We start from the raw sequence: 12,490 nt of genomic DNA on the forward strand, positions 1-12,490 counted from the left end.
CAGCGGAGGAAGGGAACCACAGAGCTGGGGAGAACCCAGTAGAAGAGCACTCCCGGCAGAGGGAAGTCCTACCATGAAGGCGCTGAGGCAGCAGTGTGCCTGGTGGAGTCAAAGAAGTCTTCTGTGTGCTTTCCAAAGACTGCTCATCTGAAAGAATGAGCACCCAGGCAAAAAGTTTTTTGGAGAAGCAGAAGGTATTAGGTAGAATGGTCTAAATCCCTAAATGGCACTGGGCTGTTTGATCTCATTTAACCCTTACAACTATTCTGAGCAGCAGATGTGGTTATCCCCATTTTACAGATATGCAAAGTTAAGAGAGGGCTACATTACCCACTTGGCCCCCAAGCCCCACTAAGAAGAAGCAGCGTTGAGCAGAGAGGCTGAAGCCAGAGCTTGTCCTAGCATTTCGCTGCCAGAGACGGACTCTCACACATGCCCCAAGACCAGAGCGGGAGGAGCTGGGAGGCTGAATACAGGCTTCCCTCTGAGAGGTCGCTTACATCTGAGTTCCTTTGTAGTTCCTTGTTACACAAGCGGTTCACCAGGAGAACCATTCAGGTCATTTTTGCTTCTGGGGTCAGTGAAGACGACTTCCCTGGCCGGCAACAGTGCTGTCTGAAGTCTACCGCATGCACCGTCCCGCACCCACCCCCACGCACAGCGCCAGCAAACACATGCTCCCAGGCCGCCTTCTTTGGCAGCAGAACCACTCTGCTGGTTTGTTTAATTAAAAAGGAGGGGGGAGGGAGCCCACGCTGATCTTGAGTTAAGTTTAACACAAACTGAAAGATCAAAACCAGCCAGCTGCCAAAAACACACACTGGTGACTTTCACACCAGAAACACAACGGGCTATAGCTGCTGGTTTCTGCCTTACACGCTGCGTCTCTGCCAGTCACACTGCTTTGATCTTTCACGTTCTAAGTGAAGAGAAAATAGTGACCCTTTGCCTCTCTTTTCCATTAGAGCCTAGGTGTTGAAACTGCACACTTCGGCCTACCTGCAACCATGCTGGAAACCCGCAGGCAGCCGACTCCAAGGCCCCGGGGCAGCACCAGAACCACCCAGGATTCCACAACATCTCCTGAAGCCCACGCGACATGAAAATTAAGCCATCGACCAAAAATGAAAGCACCTTTTCAAATTTCTTACCTCCCAGAATCCAAGGCTGGGAGATACTTGCTGGCCTCAGTGAGGCCCGAGCATCACTGTCTCCATCTCCCTGGGGTAAGCCTTGGAGGCACCTCACCCGGCTGTCCTCTACGGTAGCTGGCTCCCGACCAGTGAGGTCAGAGTCACGGGGAAACTTAGTAGAGATGCACATGCTTAGGAACTCTGGGAACGGGCCCAACGAAGTGTTCTAACAACCCTCCAGGTGCTGCCGCCGCACCAGTGTGAGAACCGCTATGCAGCAGGTGCAGCGTGCGGCCGAGATTTTTATTCTAACAAGTTCCAGGTCATGCCAGTGCTGCTGGTCCAGGGACTGCACTTTGAGAACCTCGGCTCTAGATCAACGCTTCTCAAACTGTATGTGCCTACTCATCACCTGGGGACCTTATGAAATGAAGACTCTGGTGCAGCAGGCCTCGGGGAGAAGGGCCTGGGAGTCTGCATCTCTAAGAAGCCCCAGGTGATTCACCTTGAGTCAAGGCTAGGGCTTTCTGGGGCGTGGATGACACAATGTCTAAATGCTTTGTAAACTGGGATCTGGGATATGCAAGCATGATATGGTTTGCCAAGTTTTCAACTTTACGGAATGACTAATAGCTGAAAATTCCCAAAGAAAGGGGAATGTACACGGAAAAGCTAGGACCTCGAATTTATCTACACAAATTTGCTGACAACTCCCCACAGAGGGGCAAAGCCTGGACTCCTGGCTGGGCACCTCCCCAACAGGAGGAGACACGGGAAGCAGAGCTCTGACAGCTCGCAGACCGCCCTCTGTACCATCACCTCCCCAGCCACCAGCTCTGGCCCTTTGTCCCTTTCTCCTTCCCTTATCAACCTCTCCTGGAACAGGGAGCACCTGCTGTCTCCTCCTCCTACGGCTGTTCCTCGTGGTACTGCAACTTGTCCTCTGCTTTCACCCAGTCAGGAGAAAGCTCCCTGTGGCCTCCCGATCACTGAGGCTGCTCATCAGGCCTCCTCCTCCTGCTCTGTGGCTACCAGGACAACGGACTCTCCACCTTCATCCACGTCCCCTACTCCCATCTGTCCACACATTCTCTCTTAGATTTCACAAAAGCTTTTTTTAAAGTTTGAGATCCCCTATATCATGGCGGTTTCCCTTTAGTAGCCAACAACTGTGAAAACACAGGATGGTGAGAGAAAACAAAGACAAACCCTGTTTTGAGCTCATTAATGCTTCAAATGATTAGTCCCTAACAGTGTGTCCTCCATGCAGCTGGCAAGTCCTTAGAGATATGCGCAAGGCATGTGTTCATAAACCTTACCACCATGCCCACGTGCAGATGGACCTGAGGACACCTTGTGATGTCCCACAGGACTCCCCGGCCCCACCTCCACCCCAGGGACCCAAGGACCCAAGTTGGGGTCCGCACCCTCAGGGCTCTGTGGCATTTGCACCGTGGCCATCGGCACACACTCTGCTTCTAATAAAAGGGTGTGTGTGTCCCTGGCCAGATGGCAGTGCTCATTGCCTGGACAGCACCACAGCGGGCCCAGTACCCAGCAGGCGATCGGTCACCCCCCTCAGTTAAGCTCTCCTCCCTCTGCAGGCCTTGTTCCTACCCCCAGCTTTTCCCACATTCTTTCACTTCTACAGGTTCATGTACCGGGGAATTACAATGAGGTAGCACTTTCATTCCAAAAGAAACAAAAAGAGAGAGAGAGAGAGAGAGAAAGAAAAGAAACAGTATCAAAGTACATTTACACATATTAGGTGTCCGTGCTACAACCAAGACATAGAGGCTCTGACATTAGCTTTACTGCTTTTGTTGTTCTGGTCAAACTAAGGGTGTGCTTTCATTTTTGGTCAGGGATTTGGGAGCGTACGAAGCAGCCTACAGTGCTAAAGTCTTGCAAGTCTAAGACAAAGAATTTCCAACTGTATATTAGGCCAGTTAAGAAGTCAGTGCAAAGGTTTCTAGGCCTCCAAAGTAACCAACAGTAGGCCTGTCCACAGACTCCAACCCCCTAGCTCTCCAGTCCTCTGCATTCAAAGCTTAGAGATTTTTATTTTGCATACAAGCCTACGAGCCAAGTCATCCTGTGCTCCAGCTCCCAGCGCTGTGGAACAAGAAACAGTGGAGGCAGACACTGGCAGCAGTAAAAAACCAGCAATTAGTGGGGACAAGAGTGCCAGGATACTAAAATGTCCGAAACAGAAAGTGGGTAGTCTGGCCCAATCTAGGGCCAGATATCCCCACATACCAAGTACGACATACTAGGGGTTCTTTAAATTTCAGCGTATTTCATTAATATACGCCCAAAACAATGGTAAGTCTTCCTCCCAAAAAGAGGAAATTATGATCGGTGCCCCTGTTATTAATAAGAAAGAATGTAAGACATTTTAACATATGACATTTTCAATAAATGAAGCTGAAAGAGAAGAAGTACGTGGGGCGCCTGGGTGGCTCAGTCGGTTAAGCACCTGCCTTTGGTTCAGGTCATGATCCCGGGGTCCTGGAATTGAGCCCTGCGTCAGGCTCCCCGTTCAGCGGGGAGTCTGCTTCTCCCTCTGCCTCTCCCCCTTCTCGTGCTCTTGTGTGTGTGCACACACGTGCATTCTCTCTCTCAAATGAATAAATAAATAAATTTAAAAAAGAGAGAGAGAGAGAGAGAAGAAGTATGTTTAAGTACTGAGGGTGAAGACCCCTGGCAGGAACCTCCATACGTTAAGCAATGAGATACGCTCTGTTAGTCTGGAGACTGAGCTCACACTTACCCGGATAGGGAGGCTGTGGGGGGAGGACACGGCCGGGCCATTACCCACGCAGCAGGGTGGCACACCTCTCTGCCAGGCTCTGCCCACCTCACACGGACAAGGCCACAGGCTGCACACACCCCAACAGAGCCTCCCTAATGCTTTATTCTGCTGTGAGAGTATCTTGTAACGCCAATTATTTGCGTAAAATAAATTCATGACTTAGGTGCATTTTGGTCAGTGGAATTTGGAATTTTCAAATTCCACTTTCGATGCAAGCGAAGTGTGATTTCCTCAGCTCTGGGGTCGCCCGCCCCCAGATCTCACACCGGAACTCCATCCTTCCCTGGGCATTCGCGGATCCTGCTGCCACCTGGGGCAGCTCTGCAGATGGGAAGTACATACCCATCACCCCCAATTCTCTGAACCAAGACAGGGACTGCGAATCTGGGGATGACCTTTAGCAATCTGTCCTCTAATGCAGCCGTTTGTTAAAAAACTACCTCTCAGCACAGAAGTGGTCCCTGGAAAATCTTTCCAGGATTCTCACATCCATCTGGTAAGAGGAAAAGAACCTGAGAAATTGGGCTGACTTTGTAACCAGTTTAATTTCACACATGTTTCATTTCTGGAGCCGCCTTGCTTTTCCCCTTTTCCTGCATAACTGCAGAGAAAATTCAGAGGCTCTCTGAAGGTGAGAATCTCACCCATTAGTAACAAAATCTCACTTTATGTTAAGTTGGCCTTTCTCTGGAGATGTTCCAACTGCTTTATAAACATCCCCTTAGGCCGCACAGCAGGCAGGTGGCCATTCTTCTTTCCAGACAAGGGGAGAATTGACCCTCTTAGCCGTCCAAAACGTAAAAGTTTTTAAATGCCTGAGAGAAAGTAAAAGCAAGGCTTTAAAAATAAGAGATAGGACAGATGTGCCCAAAAATAGGAATAAGAATGGTACACAAAATACCAAAAAAGGAGAATTCTCCTGTAATCGGCTCACTCTCGGCACCAGCTGCTTAGAAGCGGCCGCTCGGTGCTCCGGTGGCTGGGCAGCTTCACCACCGGCCCGGCCCAGAAAATCAGGCCTGGTGGATCTAATTTTGGCACAAAAAGAGATTTTCTCCCTCCCTCTGATCTTTGCCAGAGGCAGGATCAACAACCCTTAACTCCATAAAAGAAAGCTGAAAGCAAAGAAAGGCACCCAGACTCACTACTGACAGGACTTCAGTTCAAGTCTCCTAACGACAGTAGGGTGTCACCCGCGTGCTGGGTTGTAGCTGACAAGGAACACTCCCCACTCACTGCTTTCCTCTTGAGCTGGCCCTGAGTGGGCCTGGTTTGACCACCATGAGGGAAACCGAGGCCCGTGGCTGCCTCGTGGCCACTGAAGCTCTGCCTGGCCTGTGTTTCCCTTGACGTTTTCCCCACACTGCCATCCCTCCTGTTCTTTTTCCCTCCAGAAGAGTTGGCAAGAAACCTTAATTTCTTCAAATGTCACAATGGACACAGTATGGATTTGGAGTTTTAAGAGCCCGATTTGAATTGCAACTCTGTCACTCGCTCACTATGGACCCGGGAAGTCACTTATCGAGTCTGTGCCCGTCAGATGAAGGCAGCAGGAGCTGTCCTGCATAGTGGTCAGGAGGACTGAGCGAGTGTCCCCTTCATGCCTAGCCCAGGGCCTACCGTACCATGGGTGCTCGGTAACAATGGCCACTGGCGGCTTACTCACCGCGGAAAGGTGGGTAGCCCCTGCGCCTTGCTGCAATTCCTGCAGTGCTCAAAGTGGCAAAGCCGTGGGGTGAGGGACAAAGCAGCCGGTGCAAGGTCCAGGCCTGCCCGGCCTTCAGTTTTGCAGAAAATCAAGAAAAGAAGGGGCAGTTTCATTTAACGTGCAGCTGCTCGGGTTGACAAGGAAGTGCAAGCTCGCTTCCTGGGGATTCCACCATGTGGAGTACTAAGGTGGGCCTCCTCTACCTGCAGGCACACAAGCAGGGGCCGTCCCAAGCTCTTTAAAGACCCCAGAGCCTCCTCAGTTATATAATCTACAGAGCAGCGAGAACACGGACTACCTCCAGGGACTTGTTAAGATTAAGGAAATTAAGCATGTAAAGCAATCGGCTCGAGTCTACACACAAAACCAGGTGTGGCCCTATTACCTCCATTCTACAGCTGAGAAAAGCCAGCTCTGGAGAGGAGCTGAAGAAAGAGTAGCTGGCTGGGGGCGGGGGTGGGGGGGTGGAGGGACGATTGACTGAGGTCCTCCCTGCTGCTGCTTCCCTTTACCATCCTCCGGGGATCCCTCCCACCGCTTCCCTTCTGGCCCAATCCTGTTTCCTGATCACACATCTTCCTCTTTCTTGGCTTCCCTCTTCATTTTGCTAAAGCACATCCTTTAGGAGTTTCAGAGAAATGCACAGGAGCTAAACTTTTTGAGCCTTGCATGTCTGAAAATAATCTCTAGTTCTACTCTCATGCTTGGCTGGCTCTAATTCCAGGTTGGAATTATATTCCTTAGGATGTTAGTGGCCTTGCTCCATACCTTACAGTTTCCAGTGTTACTGCTGAGACGTCCAATACCACTGATTCCTAATCTACCATGTGCCTTCTGGAAATGTGAAGATTGTTCGCAATTTCACACGGAGATGCCTGGGGGCCTCCTCCCTCCCTGTTCTGGGCTCTGACCAGCCTTCAATCTGAAGACGCAAGTGGTTGGGTTTCAGGGACCATCTTATCCTCATGACGCCCTCCTGTCTTCCATTCTCTCTAAGGCACCTGTCCACTGAATGATGGGCCTTAAGGATTAATCCTCATCTCTTTTATCCGTTTTCCACTTTTTTGGTTTTGCTTCGTTTTTTGACCTATTTTCTGACAGACTTCTATTCCAATCATGTCACTGGATTTTTGCTTTAATATTTTCTTACATTAATTGTCCCCTTTCTTTAACCATAGCTGCACCCCTACTCCTTCCCTCTGATACCACATCTACTCCGATCTCTCAGAAGAATTACACGTAGTTTCTTCAAAGCTTTCTTTTGCTATTTCCATTACCCCTGTTTCCTCTAAGTCCTTTTCTCTGCTTATTTTGGTCTCTTTCACTCTGGAGGCTGTTCACTCCTACTTAGGAGTGAGGTGCCCAGAGCCGGGATGGGGCCAACCCACTGAGGGGCTGGGAGAGTGGGCTGCAGGCTGTGTCCCAAGAAGACCCCCACAGGTCTTCCCTGGGGCCATTCAGTTTCTCCAGTTCAAAAAAAAAGGCTCCAACCCGACTCAGTGGTGAGAACCTAATAAGCATGTCTGCCAGGGTTCAGGGAGTGGGGCTGACGGCAGGGGCAAGGGCTCCCCAGTCAAGGTGCTTGCTGCCAGCTTGTTTGGAGCAGAAGAAATGAGCTACAAATTCGAGAAAAGACCCCAAGAGATTGCAAATGAGACCGAGTAAAAAAAACCTAAGCACAGTAACGGCTTTTTAATTTTACCATTTCCAACTGAAACCTTTTACAAGTGAAGACAGGGAGAGAGACCCAGAGCCTTAAGGATCTGGTTCTTCCCCTTCCCCGTTATTAACTCATACACAATGTTCCCTTCTTTCTGCCCTGCCAAGGCCAGATGTACAAACCCGCCATCATCACCATTTCAAGAACGATGAGCTACTTTTTCACTTGTTATTTGCTTGCTGACAGGAGAAATGAGAATGGCACTGCTGTTTGCGACCTTGACCTGCTCTGGTCACCCATGACCTTTTGAAGCTGGGGGAGAAAAACAGGAAAGAGAGGCTGGGGCCATCCCAGTGTGTATTCCCCTTGTGGAAGAAGCCAGGCAGCAGGGTCACAAACACCCTCTCAGGCTGCCCACTTGTTCAGAATTCTGTTCCCACAATGAGGAAGGCACAGAGCTGCCAAGCACAAGAAAGAACCCCATTCACCCACGTTACCCAGCACCTACCGCAGGCAAGAAGTCCCGACTCCATGTTCCCACGTGCTTAAAAAGTGACTTTTTTTAGGCTCTGCATTTGGGAGCATAAAAGGCCTTTAAATATTCATGGCAATTTCTGTGCTTTGATTATAGGTTACCTTGCTGTGTGAGACAGGCCTGGAACATATTTATTAAATATTGTAAGTTTTAAATGCCCGCCATAATTACCAGAAACAGATGATTCTATATAGTTTAAAAACTTAAAAATTGAAGTCAGAGGCCCTTAAGAAGATGAATGCATTTATTCATTCTGTTCCACAGCTGTGCATATTTAAAATGCTGACTTGAATTTAAAAAGCCATGTTACCGTAAAAACTAGAATTCTAAAATTTATTCCAAAGTGACCTAATAGGTATAGAAAATATAACTCCTTTAGGCCCGCATGAGTGTTGAAATTTATTACCAGTTTATCAGACACACCTTGGCTATCCTCCACAGAGCTACCTTTCCAACTAAAGGAATGCAGGCACTTCACACGCGGCCCAACAGCCGCACGTGTGTGATGACACTTACCAGGTTTTTGAAAAGAGCTGTCAACTCCTTTGTAAACACTGAGAACTTCAGGAACGCACTTCCTAAATCCGGGTCGTCTCTGCACACGCAGTTGCCACCGAACTTCTCCAGAGCCTGGGTGTACTGCTCCTCGTTCTCCACGTGAGCTACGACAGCAGTGAGAGATGCACCGTTAATACGGCAACCTCTCCGTCCCCATCCTTAACAGCTTCTTCCTAAGTTGTGAACAAAACTGAACACATTCACAGGATACAAATCTGAAAAAAGTCAAGTTGCACCAGGAACAGAAATCACTTTGCTGTCCTGACAACGCCCGTTGCGTTGGCAACGGATCCCAAGGAAGGAACACAATGGCCAGGACGGAAAAGAGCCTCCTCGCACAAGCCCCGCGGTCTCCAGCACATCGGATGAGGCTCCAAGGGTACCCCGATGCCTTCCACATCTCCTAGGACTCCTCTCCTACGGACTGAGCCCTCTCCTAGAAACTCAGCGAGAGATGCCTGCTCCTCTCCCGTGTGAGGCTCACAGTCCTAACCAGGAGCCACGTGCCACAGCTCTCCTTCCACACAGCAAGGGTGGTGGACCTCGGAGCGCAGGCTGGGGCCACAAAGGTCAACTGAGTGCCTCTGTGCTGTGCTCAGACACATCCTCCCCTCAGGCGCCCTGCCTTCCCCGACTCCTGTACATCCTCCAGGAAGCCTTCCGTGATTCTGCCCTGTGCCCCTGGTATCTGGCTTTGGCGCTTCCCTGTCTTTGCGCTCAGCACGGACCCTGAAATTGTCTGGTAATGTATTTCTCAATGTTAGAAGTGTTAGGGACAGGGACTAAGTTTTACTTATCTTTGTGCCTGAAATACAAGACAACACACATGTTGCTGAATAACAACAAAAAAAGCAAACCCTCGTCATCTATCTGATGGCATTGTACTACCATTAGGCCATAAAACAGCACCTTTAATGCTTGGAAACCCAGATTCTGGGTCTCCAGCTCAGTGGTTCCCAATCCCCGTTGGACATCAAAATCATACATGGATCTTATCAGACTGTAGAAGCCACCATCCTGCCTCAGATCTCCGATTCAGAAATGGGGGGGGGCAGGGGAGGAGGAAACCCAGGTAATTCTAGTAAGTTAATGTGGTTGACTATAATCCCCTTACTTCTAGGTCAGACATTTTTAAGTGAATCCAGCCAGATAGTGAATTTTTAAGTGAATCCAGCCAAAAGATAAAGCAACTTCTATTTGCATTAGGCACCTGATTTTTTAAAAAAGATTTTATTTATTTATTTATTTATTTATTTATTTATTTATCAGAGAGAGAGAGAGAGCACAAGCAAGGGAAGCAGCAGGCAGAAGAAGAAGCAGGCCACTGAGTAAGGAGCCCAATGTGGGACTCGATCCCATGACCCCTGGGATCATGACCTGAGTGGAAGGCAGACGCTTAACCGACTGAGCCACCCAGGCATCCCAGGCACCTGATTTCTATGTTTTCCTGATCTCAACGAGAAATGTAACACAACTACTTGTAGGCACAACAGGGCAGACAGACATGCAGCATAAACTTAAATGTGAATGCTTCCTGGGGGTAAATAAAACCACTGTCAGCCAATGCCAGTCCCCAGGCCTGATAACCGGGGCAAAGGAGGGGAACGTTCGTTTGTGATGGGCGGCCCTTGACCCTGAGCCGGATTCCTATGATCCATGAATGGCATGCCCGCCCATCTTACCAGGGTGGTGCTACGCCCTAGACATCCAGTGCTGGCCTTTGGGGATTCCCACGTGGGTCTCACAAACATAAGAGAAAATTAATCTCACTGTTCAAGCCCTTTTCCTTGTTTTTTTCTTTGACATTTCAGAAAAGGACCTGAGAGTTCTGGATAAATTAAATGCATTTCTGAGACCACACTCAGCAAACAAGACAGAAGAATACACACACAGGTCCTGACGTGTGCCAGAGCCGGAAGAACTCCCAGAAGATCTGGTTCCAGGCTCATGCCTTTCAGGGAGTATGTGATTCTGGTGAGTAAATGGCCAAATGTCTCAGCCATGTGAAGGTTAGAAATCTGCTGTAGGATACAAACAAGGTTAAGGTAAGAATCAAAGAATAGTGCAGGGACACGAGTTCAGCCACACTCAGCACACACCCAACAGCACACGCGGTAGTTAACAGCAGCACGGATGCCATTTCTACGGAGCACAGACAACATATGCTTTTTCTACACCTCGCAACCACTTTAAAAGACCTATGCATTCTTTCTCATCATGGTGAAAATAAGTAGGGGCTCAAAGAGATCAAATAATTTGTCCTGGGAAACAGGGTCAGCAAGTGGCTAAGCCGGGCTTCAAATCCATGTGTGTCTCACCCCAAAACCTACTGTTCTGCTCTGTACTGGTGTTAATTTCACTAAGAAAAACAGCTTCCCTAGCCCAAACCAGGGGCCCACATTTTAGATTTTTAAAATTCCATTTCAGAGATGGGTCAGTTATACAGTCTAGATCACTCCAGTTAGAATTTTAGCACACGTGGTTAACAGCGAAGGAAAGTTCCTTTCAAACCACATGCTCTTTTATAACTGTTTCAAAGTTGGTGGTCAAGACGTGGGCAATTCCAGTGTGGCTTTGGAAGGGAGTGACAGCCACAGCAGACATCTGGGGCTGAGATCACTCCACGGAGTGAGAGAAACAGGAATGCAAAGGCCAAAGTCGCCTTGGGAGTCACATGGTGCCCCCAAAATAGTGCCCTTACAGCTCTAAGTGAACACCCAAAGGGCAGGGGGAGGGAATTCCTTTCAGTTAATGCCTATTAGGTGGCCTTTAAGCCTTTGTTCAACTTAACTTGATAACACTATGAGGTCTTAATATTATCATCCCTATTATCTTCTGAATAAATTTGGTGAAATTCGGCAGGGTTAGAGACTTGCCAGAGATCACCCGGTTGGTAAGAGGTGGGGCAGGGGTCAAACCCACCCTCTGTTCATTCTGCAGGCTGCCTTCCAGCCCGTGGTCACCTGTGGGAAAGAGGAACCTGTCTTCTCTTCACTGGCAGTCAGCCAAGCTGACGCAGAGGAGAAATAGCAAGGCTTCACATTCCAGCACCAAGAAGTACAAGTGAACTTCCTTTCACTCCTCCTTCTGGGCCTCTCAACTGATTGCCAAGTACAGGTTATATTTTTAAAAATTCTTTCCCTTACAAATCTTTGAAACAATGTGTTGATTCCCACACCCCAGTCATGATCAATGAAGTTTTGAGCTCATCATCATCACCATGATCTCATATATTTATATTTAACGTGTTCTGGTCCACTGCAATCTTTATTTTCTGATGCTCAGACTGTCCCAGCTTGGGTCAGTGGAAACGTCTTCACGCTGATCTACCTGGGGTTAACACAAATTTCTCTTCTTGTGAACTGATTTGTAGCTTCTTGATAAAGACCACAGCCCCGTATCTCTCCGTGTCTTCCTGAAACACCCAGCATGGTGCCCACTGTAGGAACAGTAAACCCTCCATAAATATGTATTCATCGACTGACCTACTGCTCCAGATCGCCTGAAGTTTGAGATTTTCCTACTAGAGAACGGAAAGTAATTGAGTGCCTTTATTTTTCTTTTGCCAGAAACAAACTTAAAATAGGAACCTGAAATAAATAGCTTGGGAAGAAAGTTTCTGGAAAGAACCCAAACTGGTCTATCAGCTTTTATTTACAAAATTGTTGAAAGCCGTTTCTCTAAAAAGAGCTCACTCTCTTGCCTCCGCCGTTGTTCAAATATATCTTAAACTCTGGTTCTTATTAATGATCCAGATCCAAACATCTTTCATGTGGGAGGGACTTAGGAAAATGAAAATCCAAGTCCCTGAAACCATGGCAGGACAAGAAAGACCGTTTCTTCTCAATTCTAACCCTGCAGCCTTTCCATTTCCCACACCTCACAGTCCAAAAGTCCCACTTCCCACCAATCCAATCAAAGGGATGAAATGAGAGATTCTCACTGAAAAATCTCTTATGAAGCCAGTAAGCACACGTACATTCTGAATTTAGAAGCACTGGGTTTTACTGTGTGCTTTTTAGTTTACCTAATTCTGTTATTTAAAAAAAACTCTCATATCAAGGAGAAAGCCCAGTGCATA

General features: G+C 48.3%; 1 protein-coding gene across 1 annotated transcript in view; it reads right to left on the reverse strand.

Annotated features, from left to right (window-relative positions):
• The window catches only part of ASAP2 (ArfGAP with SH3 domain, ankyrin repeat and PH domain 2), a 122,441-nt gene that overhangs the window by 81,174 nt on the left and 28,777 nt on the right, over positions 1 to 12,490 (reverse strand). Inside the window, exon 3 of the mRNA XM_040623081.1 lies at positions 8,368 to 8,513. Within this exon, the coding sequence (XP_040479015.1) occupies positions 8,368 to 8,513 (146 nt within the window). The remainder of the gene's footprint in view (positions 1 to 8,367; positions 8,514 to 12,490) is intronic.

The sequence above is a fragment of the Ursus maritimus genome, unplaced genomic scaffold, assembly GCF_017311325.1.
Source record: "Ursus maritimus isolate PB19 unplaced genomic scaffold, ASM1731132v1 scaffold_6, whole genome shotgun sequence".
Taxonomy (NCBI): Eukaryota; Metazoa; Chordata; class Mammalia; order Carnivora; family Ursidae; genus Ursus; species Ursus maritimus.